General features: G+C 41.4%; 3 protein-coding genes across 3 annotated transcripts in view; 1 reads left to right on the plus strand and 2 right to left on the minus strand.

Moving 5' to 3' along the window:
• Positions 1-12289, minus strand: part of LOC109463837 (proline-, glutamic acid- and leucine-rich protein 1-like) — an 18193-nt gene extending 5904 nt beyond the window's left edge. The window contains exons 1-14 of the mRNA XM_019760715.1: positions 12119-12289; positions 11469-11527; positions 10926-11031; positions 10207-10359; positions 9559-9630; positions 9283-9342; positions 8312-8462; positions 5277-5406; positions 4252-4339; positions 2925-3019; positions 2420-2530; positions 1733-1871; positions 600-747; positions 21-76 (exon numbers count right to left, since the gene is read on the minus strand). Coding sequence (XP_019616274.1) covers positions 21-76; positions 600-747; positions 1733-1871; positions 2420-2530; positions 2925-3019; positions 4252-4339; positions 5277-5406; positions 8312-8462; positions 9283-9342; positions 9559-9630; positions 10207-10359; positions 10926-11031; positions 11469-11527; positions 12119-12232 — 1482 coding nt within the window. The 5' untranslated portion in view covers positions 12233-12289. The remainder of the gene's footprint in view (positions 1-20; positions 77-599; positions 748-1732; positions 1872-2419; positions 2531-2924; positions 3020-4251; positions 4340-5276; positions 5407-8311; positions 8463-9282; positions 9343-9558; positions 9631-10206; positions 10360-10925; positions 11032-11468; positions 11528-12118) is intronic.
• A 3101-nt stretch (positions 12290-15390) lies between these two features.
• On the plus strand, positions 15391-17818 carry LOC109463811 (protein glass-like). The gene is made up of 3 exons (XM_019760679.1): positions 15391-15522; positions 16172-16321; positions 16808-17818. The coding sequence occupies exons 2-3, from the start codon at positions 16176-16178 to the stop codon at positions 17556-17558; spliced, it is 897 nt and encodes a 298-aa protein (XP_019616238.1). The 5' UTR covers positions 15391-15522; positions 16172-16175; the 3' UTR covers positions 17559-17818.
• Positions 17819-19295: 1477 nt separating this feature from the next.
• The window catches only part of LOC109463824 (mucin-2-like), a 4159-nt gene continuing 2363 nt past the window's right edge, over positions 19296-21091 (minus strand). The window contains exons 2-4 of the mRNA XM_019760696.1: positions 20571-20675; positions 20097-20237; positions 19296-19691 (exon numbers count right to left, since the gene is read on the minus strand). Of these exons, the coding sequence (XP_019616255.1) occupies positions 19340-19691; positions 20097-20237; positions 20571-20668 (591 nt within the window). The 5' untranslated portion in view covers positions 20669-20675 and the 3' untranslated portion in view covers positions 19296-19339. The remainder of the gene's footprint in view (positions 19692-20096; positions 20238-20570; positions 20676-21091) is intronic.

The raw sequence follows: 21091 nt of genomic DNA on the forward strand, positions 1-21091 counted from the left end.
TGTTAATAGTAATGTCTTACCTTGTGAAAAGATGGTTTAATAATTGGCCCAACCACTTCTAGAACAGTCTTCAGCACTGTGTAAAAGCACAACAAAGAGTTTGTTCAGTACATCGTAGGGCTCCGCTCCTAGGGTGTCACCAAATTTTTCAAAAAGTACTTTAGGCCACACCAATTTAATTTGTTGCTTCTCGGATTCGCCCTCAGCCCCTGTACATTTTTTTGCTGATTTGCAAAAAAAAAAAATTATTTTGCCTTCTAAATCAACTGCAAAATGCTCAATAAAAGACATATTTTGGCTCCAACCGTTGAAGCAAGTCCTCTTCCTAGCTGTTAAAAGTTTTTCAATGTAACAATGCAATTTTGTTTCATTTAAAGTTCAAAATCTATTGTTTTAATTATAAACCAGTCTGGTGTGTTGACTTCATGGCTCATATTGTAACATTTCTGGCTATCATGGGGTGCCTTGGCCTGTTTTTTTTTTTTTCCCTGTCGCTTCATATTTTTTCTGAAAAATAAAAAGAGAAACAACAAATTAAATTGATGTGGCCTTAGATTATGATTCCTCAAAGAGGTGAAAACCGAAATGCTCCAGCCTACCTCCCAGTGCTGCAGAACAGACGTCACTGTTGGCCTGACTGTCCACCTTCCTGTGTCCACTCAGGCCCTGGTCACTCACGTCCACTCCCCGCTGTTTCTTCTTCTGTCTCCTGGGTGGTTCCTGACTCCCGGGTCTGCTGGCCTTCAGCTGGAGTTAGGATAAAAATATACCAGGGTAGACTGTGCAGTTGTGAAACACACCTGTAAACAAGTGCTTTTGAAAAAATCTGACCTTGGCGCCCAGAATGAGCAAAAGAATGCATAATCATTGGCAATCACACTCAATCTAATCCTGGATAGTGAGTGAGTGACAAATCAAGCAACAATAAGGATTTCTCCAGTTATTGAAGCAAAGCATCTACTGTAATTGGAGTAAAGAGACACGCTATACATACAACCATCTACTCTCTGAGCAGAGGCTCTGGCTTATTTTTGACATGTTTTAGGCGTTTCTGTCTGTCTTTTTTTTATGGGTAGCGTATTTGATACTGTCTTGCCAATTTGATACTGTCTTGCCAATTTGATACTGTATTGCAGCCACCAAAAGATCTGGTTGGATATTAACAACTACCTACATATGGATGCCAGTTAATGTGTTGAAAAGTTTGGGTCCTTTGAAAACTACGGCATACTTGTAAGTGAATAGATTACACAATAAAATTGTTATATAGAGAGGACTGGTAGGGCCTAGGAAAAAAAAAGTTGTGTTTTCTGTTTTCCGATTGACCCTAGAAAAACCTGCCGACCCTAGACTTTTTTTGGGTGGACCCCTGCAAGGGACATAAATTTTCGACCTGGTCAACTTTTTCTAGCTCCACGATCTGACACCTGAGTGATGAAATGTTGTACAATTGGTGTAGATATATAGATATCACTGAAGTCTACCAAAAAAAAGAAGAAAAAAAAGGAAGGAAAAAAATGTGCCAAAATCCCTACCTACCAACCCTATTTTTTTCAGCACTGAAATAGGAAACACAACATTTTTTTTAAATTTTAATTATTTCTTTGGTTGTAAAAAAGACAACTTGCACAGCCAGGGCAGCCCAACTAGCAATGCTGACAAGCAAACATTTACACATACATTACAACAATACAATACAGGCCAACATTTTTCTGAGGCCTAGTTGACAAACCTTGGTTGTATCTGCCTGAGGTGTGGTGTCTGTTAGTACATGCTGTAGGATGATGTCAGCATGACTGTCTACACCCCCCGCTGCCCCACACACGTTCAGCCACACTGTCAGGACTGTGTAGGCTCTACTCCGCAGAGTACTACAAAATGGTCAAAAACAAACAATTGAAGACCAGAAAGGTACATGTAACATTTGCATTTTACCTTTGCATATGGTCTGCTCTGTTAATTCTTACTCAAACACATTCATATATATGGTGACAGGAGTCTAAATCCCTCCTACTATACAATTGCAACATGATGTAACCCAACACTAGTTACCATGGTGACAGACAGGTTCAGGTCATTGACCAGGTCAGTATTTGGAAAGGAGGAAGAAACAGAGTGAAAGCAATATGTTTTCCTTCCATAAACATAAAAAAAGATATAAATAAATAGGTAAAGCACCAATAAAGCATACTCACCATTCTTTAGACTTTCTAAAGATCCAGATAATGTTGGAAAAAGATATCCATAGTTTGGAGCAATAGAACATATAAACTTTATGATGAATTGGTTAAATTGTGTTTTTCTTTCACATTATTGTATGTGGGTTTTTATTCGGAGAATAATTCACAGCCCGAAGGCTGAATTTACATGACCTGTACTGGAGTAAAAACAGGATTAGAAGTAACTGTTGCACATTTACCTGTGAGGCCTCTGCCTCCCTGGCACCCCCTCCTCTGAAGTGGTCCAGCCCAGAGTCTGGATCAGCAGCTGTGATATGATGGAGGCATGTGGAACCAGGTAGCTCCTACAGCTGGGGAGACAAGGGGAGCATTAGTTATGCCACCTGGGTCTGTGCCTACTGATAATCATTTAAAGGGAGGCAAATAAAGACAAATTTCAAACTTAGAACAATCATAACATATGGAAAGAAGAAAAGACAACAGCAGTTTGCCATAAGAACATGATTTTTGAAAGAAAAAAATTCATTGGTCTATATGTATATCAGAGCTGATGTTTTAATGCTTTCTGAAAATTAAATATGAACAGAATACCATTTAAAAAGTAAATCGGCTAACAATGATGTTCCAATACCTGGAGAATATATTACTCCTCATAGCTGTACAATATGGTTTTTGCTTTCAAATTTGATAATCAACTTTCATATAATTCATTTATTATATCAGAACACCACACTGAAGACATACCTTATGATAAGGGCTTCGAGAATGCTCAGTGCGGAGCAGTGCATCTTGGGTAGGGCAGACATCAGAAGCACATGTTCCATAGATGCTTTTCCAAACTGTCAAACATTGGGTAAAACTTTTGATTATATAAAGCATATTACAATTGACTTACATTCTTTCTTGGCTTAAAAGAAGACATTTTAATTTAATTCTATTTTAATGATAAAGTGAATCAGAAACTAGTGATTAAAAGTTGTTTTTTGTTAGATGTGTGCATCATTTCTTATTTATCTTCAAACTGTTAGTCCCTATGGCTTTGTCAAATCAATGGACCTATACCATTATTACGTCACAGTTTGTTTACCTGTTCTAAAGAACATTCTTCTAGAACGGTCAGTTAAAGAATAAAGATCATTTCAAAGTTTTCAAAGTAAGGTATGTCTGATTTTTTGCTGCATCTAGTTGTGTTGACACAGCATTACATGCCGCATGGGTGATTTAGTTGTGACAGTAGACGAAAGTAGTACTGTATAAGGTCTCGGACCGGAGTTTTTTTTCGTATTCGTAGCAAATTTGACACTCTCGGCCAAGCGGGCTGGCGCTTCCGTCAAGAACGTGGGTCGGGATTTTTCATTGTACTAGTTGAAAGGGGTGTCATGCTGCTACGTAATGGACTTGATTGATATATCCTGCTGCCAAACTATCTGGGGATTACCAAGGTCTATAATAATAAATTTTAGAGGAAAGAGGTACTTTTTTCGTCATTTTTCAAACATGGCTGCATGGAAAAAACGAATTTTCCCAGGGTAACGGCTTACACCGCGGGGTAGCTTAGTACCTCACGTTTCTCAAAAACGAAAAAAAATTATAACTTGTCGTGATAACTTTTTCTCAATTTTCGATGCCCCACACACACCCCCAGGGCACATCAGGCGAAAAGGCTACGTTATCATCCGCGCGGACTAACATCGGGAAGTGTTCGCTGAACCACCAACATTATGCAGCCTATATATACTACAACTATCAGGCTTTTCAGAAAATATAAAGATATGTACACTGCTATAACAATATCAGCGAAATTACAACCAAAAGATACCTATCAAAGTCGTGTTTCCGGCAGTTTACTGCGCACTCTTTTGAACCCTGGTCAGAAATAAACTCCGACCCGGAACCATAAGGGCCTTATATCAAGGCTAACGCTACACAAACACACACCGCGCTACGCACCCCTGTACAATATAAACGTCGATTGACCGGCATTCATTACGGTAAACAAACTGTGATGTAATAATGGTATAGGTCCATTGCCAAGGGCATCTAACACAAGAAAGAAGAAAGAACAAGTTACCAGCATTTTGGCGTTGACCCCCAGTGCCCTGCATAGGAAGGATAGGATGTCTGGTGTGGGGATCCTCACTACGGAAGGGAACTCCTGACTGGAGAGGGAATAACACATCAACATGGTGACAAACTGTTGATGATTCAATCCAGAGCTCAAAATTAACGGTACCCCGATGGCCACTGACCACTCAAATTTAGGCTGGGACAACTAAAAGGACACTTTCAGACATTTTTGGGACAAGAGAACAATTCAGAATGTCAGCCCTTCTTTTGTTTACCAGGCACACGTCCCAGAAAAGTCCCCCTCAAATTTTCTGTCTACCCTTCAATTATAGTGCGCCTGGGAACCAGCATGTAAGCAAAATAAAGTTGACTTCAAGTTGAAGTCATACAATACTTCCCGAAAAACTGGTAATGGGACAGTTTATCCTCACTTTGAGACAATTGAAATTTATTTTTGGGACAGTGCTGGGACAATAGAAAGAAGTTAATTTCGAGGCCTGATTCAACATAGTTCACAGTTTGAATGGTGCAGGCAGTGTGTAGCAATGTAGACAATATTTGAAGTCAATACATGAAGAATCTTTTAAAACATACTGTCCACAACTGTACATACACATTTCATATACAGTATACAGTACAGTTATCAAAAATGCGATTTTATGGCAGCAACATGTAACAATTGCAAGATCAATTTTTTTTATTATCATGAAAGTTCATCTGTGTTGGTAGTAATCATAGTAAAACGTTGAACTTTATTCCAACACACAATTTACAGAGAGATCAAATTTTCAGCGACCATTGTCGCCTTCATCAGGATAATTAATGACCAATCACTTCACAACGTGATCTCGCGAGAGTTACGGTTACAAACACGTGACCTTATTCACACGAGACTTTACTGATACGTGACATAAGCAATTGATCAATTTTTTTCTTCTATAACAGTGCATTTATCATAAGTAAGATTTTATGGCAGCAACATGAAACAAAACTATGAAAATGTAGGGAGAAGTTTGCTGTTGTTCCCACCTGACTAGCTGTTGTAAACAGCCACACAGGTTGTGAAACCTGGTACTCAGGACAAATGTCCTGGCTGGGTCTGACTCTGGTACTGTGGGAAGGTGCAGGGATGCCTGGGGTGTATTGTAGGTCTGTAAACCTGCAAACCACACAGCAGCAAAATAATCAGTGCAAGCTTGGCTCTTTATTGATAATTGTTTTATTGCAAGCTCATGCCCGAAGGTAAATTGCAAATACAACAAGAAGCCATAGGTGACAATTCTCCGTGAAGTATTATATATTGCAACAAAAAGAAGTAGCCATTGGCGACAATTCTCTGTGAAGTGTGATAAATCGAACAAAGAAAAATTGTTTAAACGCGCGTCGGCTCAGTCATCTTAAGACGCAACAACCAATCAGAGATGCGAGATGCCTACACGTGACGCGGGAAGGGCGCGCGATGCCCGAAATATTTTTGCGTCAATATTCAGCGCCGTGATTCAAGAGATTAATACCCGGAAACAATTTTTTTCTTGTTTTGAACGCATTAACATGCATTTACGCTAATCTAGTATGATTCAGGGTTACTTTTTTTTAACCTGCCATGGCCAGATTATCTAAAGATGTGTGTATTGTGTGTACAATCTATAGAAAGAGAAATGTACATCAGGTCCGATCATCCGATTTTCACGTTTCGGTTTTTTGGACTCAGTTCATGAACGTATTTTGGTTTGGCTCCTGGAATGTGCAAAAAAATGACTCCCGGGACTCTCTACAGGGAACACTCGCACATTCGCGGTGTATCAGGACAGCGCGACTGGTCGTCATTAGCGCAGTAACAGTTGCATAAACGGACGAAACCATTTCAAAGAAATGGGGATGTTTCGAAAATAAGCATTTACTCCAATATCAAAACAGCTACGGTAAAAATAAAAAGACGTGCATCATCCCGGACATAATGCAACACCACATGCGAAATTACACAGAAATGCGACGTACGGAAGAATGCGTTTTGGCTGCGAACATCTTCCAAAAAACTTGGCATCTCTTAACCATGGGCAAAAACATCTGGAACCACTTATAAAAACCACCCCGTATCTGCATGAACTTTTTTGAACCCCACTGCTATTCCAAACAACGCGTTTTTCTGGACCATTCCAATTCGCCTCGTAATTGTAGGGGTGCGTCTGCGATATTACATTGACCGCGAAAGCAGCAACGGCAAAAATACACATTCGTGCATCAACACGGGCATGCCCGCAGACGGCGTATAAAATTGCGTGCCGATTACACAAAGAGAACCCAGTGTTTTTGACTGCGAACATGAAAAATCAGCCGATTACAACACTCCGTCCGGAGGTCCTGACCTCCTTCACGGAGTAACAAGAAGCCATAGGCGACAATTCTCCGTGAAGTATTATATATTGCAACAAAAAGAAGTAGCCATTGGCGACAATTCTCTGGCGACAATTGTTTAAACGCGCGTCGGCTCAGTCATCTTAAGACGCAACAACCAATCAGAGATGCGAGATGCCTACACGTGACGCGGGAAGGGCGCGCGATGCCCGAAATATTTTTGCGTCAATATTCAGCGCCGTGATTCAAGAGATTAATACCCGGAAACAATTTTTTTCTTGTTTTGAACGCATTAACATGCATTTACGCTAATCTAGTATGATTCAGGGTTACTTTTTTTTTAACCTGCCATGGCCAGATTATCTAAAGATGTGTGTATTGTGTGTACAATCTATAGAAAGAGAAATGTACATCAGGTCCGATCATCCGATTTTCACGTTTCGGTTTTTTGGACTCGGTTCATGAACGTATTTTGGTTTGGCTCCTGGAATGTGCGAAAAAAATGACTCCCGGGACTGTCTACAGGGAACACTCGCACATTCGCGGTGTATCAGGACAGCGCGACTGGTCGGCATTAGCGCAGTAACAGTTGCATAAACGGACGAAACCATTTCAAAGAAATGGGGATGTTTCGAAAATAAGCATTTACTCCAATATCAAAACAGCTACGGTAAAAATAAAAAGACGTGCATCATCCCGGACATAATGCAACACCACATGGGAAATTACACAGAAATGCGACGTACGGAAGAATGCGTTTTGGCTGCGAACATCTTCCAAAAAACTTGGCATCTCTTAACCATGGGCAAAAACATCTGGAACCACTTATAAAACCACCCCGTATCTGCATGAACTTTTACCCCCCCCACTGCTATTCCAAACAACGCGTTTTTCTGGACCATTCCAATTCGCCTCGTAATTGTAGGGGTGCGTCTGCGATATTACATTGACCGCGAAAGCAGCAACGGCAAAAATACACATTCGTGCATCAACACGGGCATGCCCGCAGACGGCGTATAAAATTGCGTGCCGATTACACAAAGAGAACCCAGTGTTTTGACTGCGAACATGAAAAATCAGCCGATTACAACACTCCGTCCGGAGGTCCTGACCTCCTTCACGGAGTAACAACTGTACAACAACAATAATAACCACAATCAAGTAATACTTAACTAGACACCATAAATAAAAGATACCGTAACTCCTAACAACTACTGTAGCCTGTGTTACACAAGCTCTCGGCCGGAAGTTGATGACCTCCACCGCAAGTCTTTGGGGGCGGCAACTTGAGTTGCAATTCGAAGTGACATAAAAGCTGATTGTTGATTTTTCTAGCCTGGGTACCAAACATACATTAGCTACCGAGTCTCTGTCATCCTGTGAAATTTTGGGACTGTGAGCTAGAAATGTAACATTTCCAAATATGCATAATGCTTTCCTTTGCATATGGTCTGCTCTGTTCATTCTTACTCAAACACATCCATATACATGTACATGCATATGGTCAGACAGGAGTCTAAATCCCTCCTGCTATAAAATTGCAACATGACGTAACCCAACACTAGTTAGTACTGGTACCATGGTGACAGACATCTGATTCTGGAGAAGATGAAGAAGAAGAGGAAACAGAGCAAAAACAGTGTGTTTGCCTTTGGTAATTATAATTACAGTAATTTTTCACTGACTAGAAGACAATGAACCCAGCCCACCTGTCTCCATGTCCTGGTAGGCGTGGTCTAACACCTGGTGCAATGATCCCAACACCTGGTCACACAGGTGAGCCCAGGCCTCGGCATACTTCACACCCCCGGCCCCGCCCCCGCCACACCCAGCTAACAGGGGACAGGTCTGCTGAACCAACTGTACAGGGGGGGGGAGGGTTAAACTCTGTAGAAGGTTTGACAACGCAGGGCTCTAGCCAGGCTGCAGCTCAAATTTTTTTCCTCTCTTCATGATCGGACCTGGAGGAGAGTGCTCACAATTTAGGGGGTCTGGAGGCATATTTTGTATTTTCAAGCCTTCAAAAACTGTCTGAGTCTGAGACAGATAAGCCAACTCAACATTTTTTTTCATCAGCCCATGTTCATGATTGGACCTGGGAGAGAGTGCTCACAATCTAGGGGGGCTTACAACCTAAAATCAATTTCCCGCATTTTGAGAGGCATGTCATGGAATTGATAGTGGTTGTTGGTGGCCCTTTGGATGTTTTTAAATTTTTACTCAAGACTTTTTGTCAATTTTGTCTATCAAGGTTGACAGAAAGATTTTTCTGTCAAATACCACAAAATTTTAGTAATTGACTGATAAAACTGGTTAGAGCCCGAAACAATGACATGAAAGTTTATCTGTGTTAATACACAAAACTGTGGAAAAGAGTTTAAACTTCCTTCATATACACCAGTATCTGAAGTAGACTGGAATTCAGTCTTGTTAGCAGCCATTGGAAGTGGACTAGACCTCACAGGACTGGATTCCAGGCTATATCTCAATGATAACCTGGATAGTAAGAGTCTGAGTGACAAAAGAGTCCTCCTGTTACTTTGACGTGAAAAATGATGTCAACTCTTTTTTCATAAGGACTTGCAGTTGTTTAACAAGATAAATTATGTGATTGCAAACGACTTTTTAATGGTTCAAAATGACTAATCTGTGTAAAGGTAAGAGAAGTGTAGGAACAAACCAGAGAGAGCCTGGGCTGGTTGGTGTCCATCAAACCACACAGAACAGATTCAACTTTTCCCTGGAAAAAAAAAAAACATGCTCTTGTGCTGTTATGTTTTTATACTACGATTGCCTTAATAGCTTCATGCTGAATCAGTACTAGTACATTTTAGCTTTAATGTACCAAATACATACATAGAGCCACCCACAGAATAATGGAATATGAAAATTGTTTGCTCTTGGTCAAGGTTTAAAACGTTAACATTTACGGGTAGTATTTGTGTGTGATACCAACCTTGGAGGGCCCACATGGCCCAGGGAAGTTCTTCATACAGGAGTGGAGGGCCTCCAGAGCTGCTGGGAACCACTGAAACAACAAGACAACAATTATATTGTTTACTGTTTACTGTTACTAGTATACAGACACATAACATGACACAAACACATCAAAAAACATCAAAGTATGTAGTATATATGTAAAAAATGAAATAACAACAGTTGGGTTGAAAAGGGCTGAAAATACTGTTCTATTGTCTAGAACATATCTGAGATTTTTAGCAAGTTACAAGTTGTTGATATTTTTGCTGCAGTCTTGGAAATTTTCTGGCAATCTGTATGTTACAGGTGGATTTTTCCAGGTCTTGTCAGTGGTTATTTAACATATTGTAAGATTTGATATCTCATTCTAAGGAAAAATGTAGTTATGAAAACCATAAAAGTTCAATTTCATACAGTAGCTACAATGGATACTAGTATACAGTGTAGTGCAAATCTGGTGAGATATACTATATACTATAACAATGTTTTGAAATGATAATGATTTTTCAAACAGCAAACATATGTGGAACATTACCCCAGTACCTCAGTTGCACCAACAGGTTTTATTCACTCCCAGCAGCCTTTGCACCAATAGCAAAGGACATTTCTAGCATCACCCCAGTACCTGATGGTCCTGTGCTCCCAGAAGGCTTTGCACCAGTGCAGGGACGTGCGTACTGGCCACCTCTCGGGCCACCTCAGGGTACTGGGCAGCCTGCTGGACAACAGCAGCCAGGACATGGCTGGCCATCTGAAGGGTCAGCGGAGAGTCATAGGCCTGGACATGAGTGGACAACAAGGAACGTTACTGACCGTCACTTGAATTTGAAGAAAGAACAATTGGAATATTATTGAATCTCTTATCACAAGTACATTGTACATGTAACTGTGGTACAAAACTGATCAATTTCATGTTTCTCGGATATGAAAAATAATGCCACATCAAAATATCAGTATGAAACTAGAAAAGTAACATCGACAAAGCAAATTCATAATGTTTACCTTCGCATATGGTTTGCTCTATTAATTCTTACTCAAACACATTCACATATATGGTGAGTTTTGGTGACAGGAGTATAAATGCCTCCTGCTATAAAATTGCAACATGATGTAACCCAACACTAGTTACCGTGGTGACAGACATCTGGTTCAGGTCATTGACTTTACTTGTTTGGAGAAGAAAAGGAAGAAACTGAGCAAAAACAATATGTTTTCCTTTGGTGAACATAATTAAAACTCGTTATCACAAGTCCTCTTGGCCCTCTGTTGTCATTGTGTTCTAGTTTTAAGTTAAATTTTACGTACGTTAAAATCAGACACCCAAGAAGAAGATGTCCTCTTTACCTGTAAGACCTGTGCCAGCAGTCTGATCCAGGTAGTACCATGCTGTATGAAGGTGTCTGCACTGCACTGTCGCACCACGGTCCCCAGTAAACATAGTCCCTCCAACCTACGGTACAGATATAGGGGTGTAAAATATATTATACTGTACTTTAGCCGTGGACGACTCTGGTAATCCTTTTTGCATGATAATGCCGGGGACAGAGTCGTGGTGCACTCCATAGGCCAAATTCAACCTTTGCCGTGCCGGGCCTCCTACAACGGGCCGGCCCCGGATTTTTGGTGTCCCTGGCTTCCCGACACACTCACCTGCCGGGCTGGGGGGATAAGACCCTAAACAAACGCAGCATTTAACCACAACACGGCCTCGGAGCACGTAACTCCATACAAATCATCGGCGATCGGCGGCCATATTGCCGTATCCTGCATTATCATACAAAGAGGATTACTAGAGTCGTCCACGGCTAGGGTGTAAGATATATTATCAATAATGTTCACTAGCACACACCACCATCACAATCTATGGTACTGGTAACTAGTACTCACCTGGTTTTGGCTGCCCCCAGACTAGTGTTGATGTGACTCACCCAGTCTTGTGCACTCTGCTGAGGGAGCGAAGAAAGGAAATGTTTTAGTTTCTTGGTCAGGATTGCTGAGTGAACCAAGCACAAAACAGCACCAAGAGACCACATCTAGCAAGATACATGTAACGTTAAAAGCAAGGACAACAAGCAAGTCATAATTACGGTACTGATGCTTGCATAACAATTTATTAAGTCTTCTATTAAGTTCGGAACTTCCATGTAAAAATATTGTCATTTATATGCTATTCTCTCTCTCTCTGTGTATGTATGTGTGTGTGAGCGTGCGTGTATACGTGTGTGTGTGCAAATTTAATATACACATTATGCAGTAGTAAAACATACAGTACATATCATTAATTGGCATTACTAGATCGGTACTTATGATTTTATGAATGAAGTAAGCAAAATATGTTCGCTAGTACTGAGCTACTGTAATGTCAACATTGTCAAGCCATCGCTGTACTCAGTGAAACTTTGTAGACATACACAGCATGCAGTCAGCTAGCAGACGTGTGCAGAACTGCCCCCCTCCCCTTACAACAATCGAAACCCGGTTTTAGACCCCTACTCAAGGCTAAACCTGGCCATTTGTACCCCAGCTGTGACACTCACTTCACTCTGTAACAATTGGTGCTCATTCGCTGCTTCAATGGTCCACGACAGTAAAGTTTTCCCTTCTTTTTCCGACAAACTTGTGAGGAGCACGCTTGCCATGTGAGCTGCCATTTTGGGTCAAACAGGGTCACTCACTAGGCGCCACCTATCGCCTGGTTGCGGTACTTCAAATCCTAAGGTTATGTAGGCCTTCTTTACCCTTTTACTCTGTGAACTGTAAATTTTAAGCTCTCTCGTGGGGTCGTGTGGCGTAGCGGCAGAGTGCTCGACTCGGAACCCAGGGGTCCCGGGTTCAAGTCCTGACATGCCACCGATCTCGTGCCCCGTGTGGGAAAGGCACTTTATAATTACACGACTTTCCTCACTTTAATACCTCAGTTGAAAATGAGTACGGTATTTTGTCCTGTTCCGTCTTTGTCTTCTATCTGCGTTGGTGACGGCATAAAATAAATCGATATAACTTGAGTTTGCCGTCACCATGTCCAGTCATGAAATGTTGGAATACAAAAAAAAAACTTTCGCTTTTAACTCCATCGTTTTGATGAATAAAAAGTACATAGCGCGTTATATCAAGAGGGTTTAAAATCTTTAAACCACCTTTAAAAAAGCCTAACCTCCTTGGTTATATAAAATAAAGAACTACATAAAAGCATTATATAACGGGTCATATTGAGCATAAGCTTGTCTTTCAAGACTTTCACAGTTCATTGTGATGAAAACAGCAATCTGTGTAAACGTCTGGCGAGTTAGTCACCTTATCCAGTTGTTTGATTTCTATTTGTTGTACAACCAAGGACGTGTTTGAATTTCCTTGGTATAACGTAAATTCCACGCGTTTTTTTCTCCTATTAGGACGTCACTATGCATGATCTAAGTGTTTTCGCATTAATAATTTTCCGCCACGATTTTTTTGCCATTTCACCCACGTAACCATTCTAGGAAACTGAAGCCGTCACTTGTCGGACACTTCTTTGAGGAGCTATACGATTATTCACCCTATCATGGCCAATTTGTTTTTCCTCATTAAGCCCTCAGGCATCTGTACGTAAAAAAGAGACAAGAAAGAAGCGTCGTTTGCCAAACGCATCTCTACTGTCCTGAATGGAAGCGGCTACTTCAAAGCAACATCACCATATGAAAGAAACTCTCGCCAAGCTAGTTCTTTGTCGGTCCCTCTCTCGCTCCCTATCACCTACTTTACATAACAGTTATCATCAAAACTGCCTTGTTCTTACGTTAAGTATAAGCAAGTGATTTTCGTGTTGGCGTAAAACGAAAGTCGAAGTAAAAAGTGCAAGCCTGCTTTGAAAGCTAAATGGATCAAATCGCTGCGCACTTTTCTTGTCTATTTGATCTGGGATCTTCAAGTTGATTGCGCGCTTTTACCAAATCATTGACGTACCATTTATGTAAGACGTGTTACATCATTCAACAAACCAAGGACATTATACAGACCTGCATAATGTCCTTGGACAAACACTGTTTTTATGACTCCTAGTTTCCAATGATATATTCAAAAATATTCAATATCTATTAGTGATCTATTTCAAATATCCGTTTTCCTACTCAAATAAAAGTGACATTATAAGTGTTGACAAATTGGTATTTTACTACTGAGTAGTAATGTCCTTGTGAGTAGTAGAACTAGAAGGTTCTAGTGGTTTAAACTTCCTTGATATAAACCCTTATCATTACTTATCAGACTAATATATATTCAGTGGTAGTAGTTGTCTCTCCTATATATAGTTGCAATCTTAAATCTTTAAAAATACAGTCTTCTGTAGCTGTGTAGCCGGTATAACCGCCTTTCGGCGTAACACACACCAGTCTTGTATATATTATTAGCACGGTAGAGTAACTTACAACATTGTCTGTGGTAGACTGACAACTACCCAGTTTTGCATAACTACTTTTCGCCAGTGACTGAATTCATGGAGGGTTAAGGACCCACATATCATAGGAAACGTGGCAGTAAATTCGTCTTCCACTGCCTCAAAAGAAGAAGTCAAACCCATCAAAACTAGTACCACGCTAGTATGTTGTAGAATCATGGAGGTCCAATGTAGAATGCAGCATAACGTTAGACGCAGTCTCTTATATCGAAAATATATGAAAGTTTATTGCAAATACGTGCCCGAACGGAAGGCTAATTGCAAGTACAAACAACATGTATGAATAATGAGGTAGAATGATATGAGAGTTCAGTACGTGATGCTACACTCTATAACATACGTAGTGCTAATTTTGTTCTAACTTCTTCTCTATATCAGTGTATTATCTTTTTCATACATGTTGTTGTACTTGCAATTAGCCCTCGGGTATGTATTTCCAATAAACTTTACAATATAACTAGTCAAGGTTTCTTGTTTACAATCACGTCAATGTTGTTTGTTTAGTGAGAATCAGTCGTTCATCTTTATTATGATACAATGCTCCTTTTATTTCCCACTACCACGAGAAAACAATTTTACTACTAAAATCAAAGAACCCTCTTATCATACAAGAAGTGGGTAAATTCGTCTTCCATTGCCTTAAAAGAAGAAGTCAAACCCAGGAAAGTACTAGTAGTACATTTGTACATGTATGTTGTACAATGCAGTATAGAAGAGAGAAGAAAGGGCAACTAACAGTAGATGATAGGTAGTATATAGCATTGTTGTAATATATAGACTCCTAGCACTTAACATTAGAATATAGCGTTCCAGTATGCAATACTCATGTTTTTATCCTCTCGACCACATTTGGTCACATTTGTGCATTTAGCCCATCTGGGCAAGAACATGCAATAAAGATTCACATTCACATAATGTTAGACGTAGACTCTAAATTGTATTTTCTGTTTTTCATACATGTTGTTTGCACCTGCCCTCTGGCATGTATTTGCAATAAAACTTTCTTTGTTTCCCAATAAAACCGTCGGAAACATCAGTGCGTTTCGTTGGATTATTTCCTAACGAGGAAACAATGATTTCCACCGATTAACAGAACCCCAAGCCGACGTGTCTGTGAATTGGTTGTTTTTCAAACGAAACCAGTTCAAAGGCACGGCGTCCTCTGATTCAATTAAAACCCAAGCATCACCACCTATTGTCTATCAACCGTTCAAACAAAACCGCCTGTCCCCGCCGACCAATCAGCGCGCGTCCTTCTCAACTTCAAAGGGTGCCGGCAAGGTGGAAGGCGAAGCCAAGCCATGAAATCAAACGATTGTGATTAAAGAGTCCCAAACTATGACTGAGTGCTGCTTTCTTATTAATCATCCTCCAACGCTTCTTGGCTGTACATAAAAAGCGAGTCGCCAAAAGACAAGTCACTCTTGAGTTGAGTTTGCTAGCAGACGCTCCTACGCACGACTTCACTTCGTTACAACCTGCTGATACCTTCTGACGACTGCCTTACAGGTACATTTTTACCCATCCTTTGCTCTATCTTTTGAAGTTTTATATCTAGATAATGTAATGAGGGAGGAGGTTATTTGGTTTTCATATTCGCTCTGCACGACTTTCAAGTTATTACGTAGGTACCTACGTTGTGTCCTTCATATTTCTTCCGTATTTCATGTTAGCGCATGTTGTTTTGCTATCTAGATCTCTTCTTTTTACCTCCATGGGTATTTTGTAATACGTAAGACCCCTAGCATCTTGTCGGGCTTTGGAGTAGGTAAATTCAGATTCTATTGGACCCTAATATTATCTACTATGATTTTTCTGCATGTTTTCTGACGGATTTTGTTCATGTTCTGTTACGGAACACATACTGTATTTGTAATCCTTAAAAAAAAGCTAGCATCTTATCGGGCTGTTGAGTATGTAAATTCAGATTCTATTAGGCCCTGATATTATCTACTATGAAATTTCTGCATGTTTTTTGACGAATTTTGTTCATGTTCTGTTACAGAACATATACTGTATTTGTAATACGTAAGACCCCTAGCATCTTGTCGGGCTTTGGAGTATAGGTAAATTCAGATTCTATTAGGCCCTGATATTATCTACTATAAATGAATTTTCTGCATTTTTTCTGACGAATTTTGTTCATGCTCTGTTACAGAACCATGGCTGCTACCGTGACCACGCATGTGTATGGCGGACCGGTGTCGTCCTTCCCTGCCCCGGCGTCCTGGGCGGTATACTCCCCGGCGTACGACCTGCCTTCCCCCGCCTGGACCCCGTCACAAGCACCGGTGGACGTCAGAACACGGTGAGTCTTCTATTACATGTATGGCCATGTATATGTACAGAAAATATTGCAGTCGTTGAGTCGTCCTTGATACAACTCCCATTCAGTCAGTTTACTCTCAGTATAACTCAAGAAGGAGTTTTCTTGAACTATTTGAAGCTTCTTGGTAGATTCAAGGGAATTATAATGTCCGTGGTTTATTGATATCATATTGTATACATAAAATTATTTGAGACATACGTTCACCACTTATGTATTGAAGAATTTGGGTAAAATAGTAAAATTCAGTATGTTGACTAGAGCATCCCTAATGATTACGATTGTTTTTAAAACCTGCTAACGATACTAGCATATACCAACCAAGAATCTTTTAAGCACCTTAAAAGGTGCAAAAACCTCCTTAGATAAAACTGGATGTTATACGTTTGAGGGTTTGAAAGCCCATACATGTTGAAAGCCCATACATGATGAGCCATACTAATGACGTGCTTGTATTTTTGATATCAGGTCTCCCGTGCCGACTGCCAGCCCTCCCCTGAAGGCGACTCCGAAGCCCGCCCGTGGTTCCAGCGGGTTCAACTTCGCCTCCATGCCGAGCGACATCGCCCGAGAGAACGAGAAGAAGCCGTCGGTCTCAGACTTCCCCGCGTCCGTGGTCAGCACGGCGTCTCCCGGTGTACCGTACAGCGTGGGCGTCACGATCGGCGCGTGGTACGCGAACACCCCGGGGAAGATGGTCGCCGCACCCCGTAGCCTGTACCGAGTCAGCCCGTACCCCGCCTCCCGGCCTGCAGGACCGAAGCCCTCCGCTAGGTTCCCGTGCGACGTCTGCGGCAAGGTGTACGCAAGCCGCCAGGCGCTCAGCGGCCACGTCGGCGGCGCCCACCGGGACGGCGACTCCAGCGAGCGGCCCCACGAGTGCAAGGATTGCGGCAAGTCGTTCAACAAGTCGTCCACCCTCGCGGCCCACCAGCGCGTCCACACCGGCGAGAGGCCGTACATCTGCCCGATCTGCAACCGCGGGTTCTCCCAGCGCTCGTCCCTGGTGCCGCACCTCCGTACGCACAGCGGGGAGAAGCCGTACAGCTGCACCTTCTGTCCCCGCTCCTTCGCCGACGCCTCCACGCTGGTCAAGCACGTCCGCACGCACACCAACGAGAAGCCGTACAAGTGTGAGGTCTGCGGGATCAGCTTCACCCAGTCAGGCAACCTCAAACGGCACATGAAGGTTCACGCCAAGAAGGACGACGGACAGTAGTAGTGTGTGAACTTCGGTTGAGGACTCGTACTCGTAGCTACAGAGATACTACTCGTATGATAAAATATTGTGTAACATTGATTCGTAACTTGTTGCTGAGTAAATTTGGAGCCTTTGGCATCTACGTATGTATAAGACAAGGTTTCATGTAACTGTACGTTGTTGTTCACATCAGGCTTGCTGGTCTTGCCGTGTGTACATTTTTGTACTACAGTCTTGGATAGCTGGTTCCTTTCCAGGTTGAGCGATTGGGAGAGAACATCGCACAATGTATTTCTTTGTTTTTGAAGAATAAAGTTTTCGGTTTGTTGAGAAACGCTACGTTGTGTTCTGTCCCTTATACGAGTATGTGGGTGCTTCAACGAATTTGAAAGTTGACCATTTCTAGAAGTCTAAAAAGTTGCCTTTAATTTCCAATTGAAAATAAGACTAAGTAAAAAAAAAGCTTTGGAATAGAAAATCGTCTTTGGCTGAAAAACACAATTCACATAGGGAAGTTCGCTGAAAGAAAACTTATTATGCAACCGGAACCACTGCCTACAACCACAGTAAAGTCTGGCGTTGGTGACAAAGTTCGTTTCCAAATCAGTGAGCGATTGAATTTGATCATATTTCCTCTTGTTGTTAACCGCATAATGTATTCCTTTGTTTTCGAAAAAAAAATCAGTTTCCATTTCACTGATACTGCACAGAGGCAAAGGCAGATTATATATAAGAAGTTTATTGCAAATTCATGCCCGGGGGGCTAATTGCAGATTACAAACATAAAAGAACAATGAAACGTAGTATAAAATAACTAAAATCTACATGATAAAAGGTAATTGTTTAGAGCTATAGCTATGTCTAAAGCTATGTCTAAGGGGTTTGACTTCTCTATATAACACCCTTAACTTGGACAGATCAAACTAGATACAAGTGGAATATCCAGTACGCCGAGAGTTGAGTCACTGTGTCTTCTCACCAAACTTCACATGGCTAAACATGAGCTAAGTAATTCGCCAGGCCTTTTATACTTCCTCATGGCGGACTTGGCAAGGAAACTACTCCAGATATATGAAAATGTCAGCGTCAGCGGCCTAGTTTTGCGAAAGGGATGTGTGATGCTCATGCAGCAGTTTTGTAATTTCCTGTCGGCCAGATGGTAGCAGTAGATGTGAAAACTTCCTCGAGCTCGTTCTGCCTAATCTTGCTTGTTCTTGCCAAAAATATCAATATTCTGTACGCTCCAATTGGTTGGTAGGGAAGATTGTGAGCTTTCTATCATATTATATTGCCCGTTTTCTGTATCTACAACTCCACACTAACGCTCTTTCAGCTTTATAGAAAGCCGGCGTAGTAACTAAAGATGACAAAGTTCACACGGCGGGGAAGCTTGTTGAAAGCATATTTATTATGTCAACCTTCAAAACGTGTCTCAACGTCTCTCTCTCTCTGTCAAACTTTCAAGTTTGTCATTTAGTAAAGAAGCAAGAGAGTAATACTTTTAAGCAATAATACTAAGCAGTAATACTTCTAAGCAGTATTCTAAGTGGGTATTGCTCACTATGGCACATTATATAAAAAAAGCAAATGCTCTCTCACTCTTGTAACATACTAGAGAAGACGCCTTCACATACAAGCAGAGGTTCGCTGCCGAAACCAGAAAAACAGAAAGCCCAATAAAACGGGCTTAGAAGGGCTTATTGTTAAAACGGAACAAAGAAAAGAATCAAAGCAATTGTATCTATTATTATATTATTTTGTTCCCTTTCATGTCAAGCTATTTCAAGATTGCGGGAGTGTCAACGAGATGGACCAGGTGTGGTTGTCGGCAGATCTGGCGAGGTTGTAGGTTGTCCTGTCGAGGTCGCAGGTTGTCCTGACGAGGTTGTAGGTTGTCCTGGCGAGGTTGTAGGTTGTTCTGACGAGGTTGTAGGTTGTTCTGACGAGGCCGCAGGTTGTCCCGACGAGGTTGTAGATTGTCCCGATGGGGTTGTAGGTTGTCCCGATGGGGTTGCAGGTTGTCCTACCTGGTGATGACTGCCGCCCGAGAAGTCGCAGTCGGAGTACGGGTCCTCTGCGCTGACAATATGTTCCTGGCAGGTCTCGTCAATCAGGATCATACAGTGATCAGGTACAATGGACACCCCGCGGCTAGGCGGGAGGAATAATAATGTTAATTAACAACAACACTGTCGCAAGCTTTACTTGTTGGTTTGTTCGCTAGTTAATTCTTCTGAAAACGATAATGCTCAGATTTTCATAACGGAGAAACATTAGTTATTGGTCTTAAGACTCAGTTAAGAGTAAGAAAATTTCAACGCAGGCACTGGTCAGGAACGAAGTACACACTGCGGCTGAAAACACACGGATGGATCTCCTATTAAATGAAATTGTGTCTGAAAATAACTGATCTGTGTTGCTGAGATAAAACATCTCACAGTACATAGGAGATAGTCTGAGAAAACGGTAAACACAAAGACAGGCAAACGCAACATGCATGGCATTCTAGCATAAAGTGAAGCCTTGGAAGTCTGACTAGCAGTATTATCTACCTACCCGCGGCATTGTAGTCCATAATTACTACAGTCACACTCCTCACACCGTGTAGTCTTCCAGCTGCTGCCGATCATCATCTTCTGCCCCGCCCACTCACAGTAGGGGGTGGTCACCACTCGCTCGTTACCCTCAGGGCCGTACCTTTGGGAACAAACATGGTAATAGTTATCACAATTGGAGCATCAGGCATTTTAGGTGCATACTTAGTATTTGTCTCTTTCTTTCTTTCTTTCTTTCTTTCTTTCTTTCTTTCTTTCTTTCTTTCTTTCTTTCTTTCTTTCTTTCTTTCTTTCTTTCTTTCTTTCTTTCTTTCTTTCTTTCTCTCTCTCTCTCTCTTTCTCTCTTTTTCTTTTTCTCCCTCCCTTCCTTCCTTCCTTCCTTCTTCCTTCTTTCTTTCTTAACTTCCATAGTTTCCAGAGATGCCTGGCTCGAACGATTTTGAAGATCCAATACTGTACTAGTATTTCGTAATACCACGTGCTCTCGAACATGAGTCCTCCCCCGTATACATATCCCTCAGTCATCCGCCAGGTGGCGCACATCACCAGCAGCAGTGCGATGGAAACCTTCATCTTCTCAGTCACTGTGAACATGATGGCAGAAAGACATCGTGTTAGAAAACTACGTTGAGTAAAAAAGAATCTCTTTACTCACGTATGCTCCTTTGACAGAAAGGGGAGGTTGTGTCATGTTTTCGGAAGTTACTGACAACAATTCTGCTTAAGGGGAGGGACCAGCTTAAGAAGATCCCATTGAAATCTATGCTAAAACCACTAGAAACAAACACTTCAAAACACATTTACTTTTATCTCAAACCTCAAGTCTTTACCCCCACTGGAAAGCTGCATTTGTCAGGTGTCTTTTGGTACAAATAGTGGAAGTTCAACTCCAGCTTGTTAATGAGCTACAGCTAAAAAATTGAAATGAGACCAGGATTTCACCCCCTGGCAAAGTGGACCAGTCCACACAGATAACAAGTACTAGTATGTAGAGGT

The sequence above is a fragment of the Branchiostoma belcheri genome, unplaced genomic scaffold, assembly GCF_001625305.1.
Source record: "Branchiostoma belcheri isolate BF01 breed outbred unplaced genomic scaffold, Haploidv18h27 scaffold13, whole genome shotgun sequence".
NCBI lineage: Eukaryota > Metazoa > Chordata > Leptocardii > Amphioxiformes > Branchiostomatidae > Branchiostoma > Branchiostoma belcheri.

Excerpts from the sequence above, each read along its gene's own strand:
- LOC109463811 (XM_019760679.1), top strand. The coding sequence starts at position 16,176 with ATGGCTGCTACCGTGACCACGCATGTGTATGGCGGACCGGTGTCGTCC. Across the intron at positions 16,322-16,807 it reads CCGGTGGACGTCAGAACACG|GTCTCCCGTGCCGACTGCCA; the intron begins GTGAGTCTTCTA and ends TTTTGATATCAG.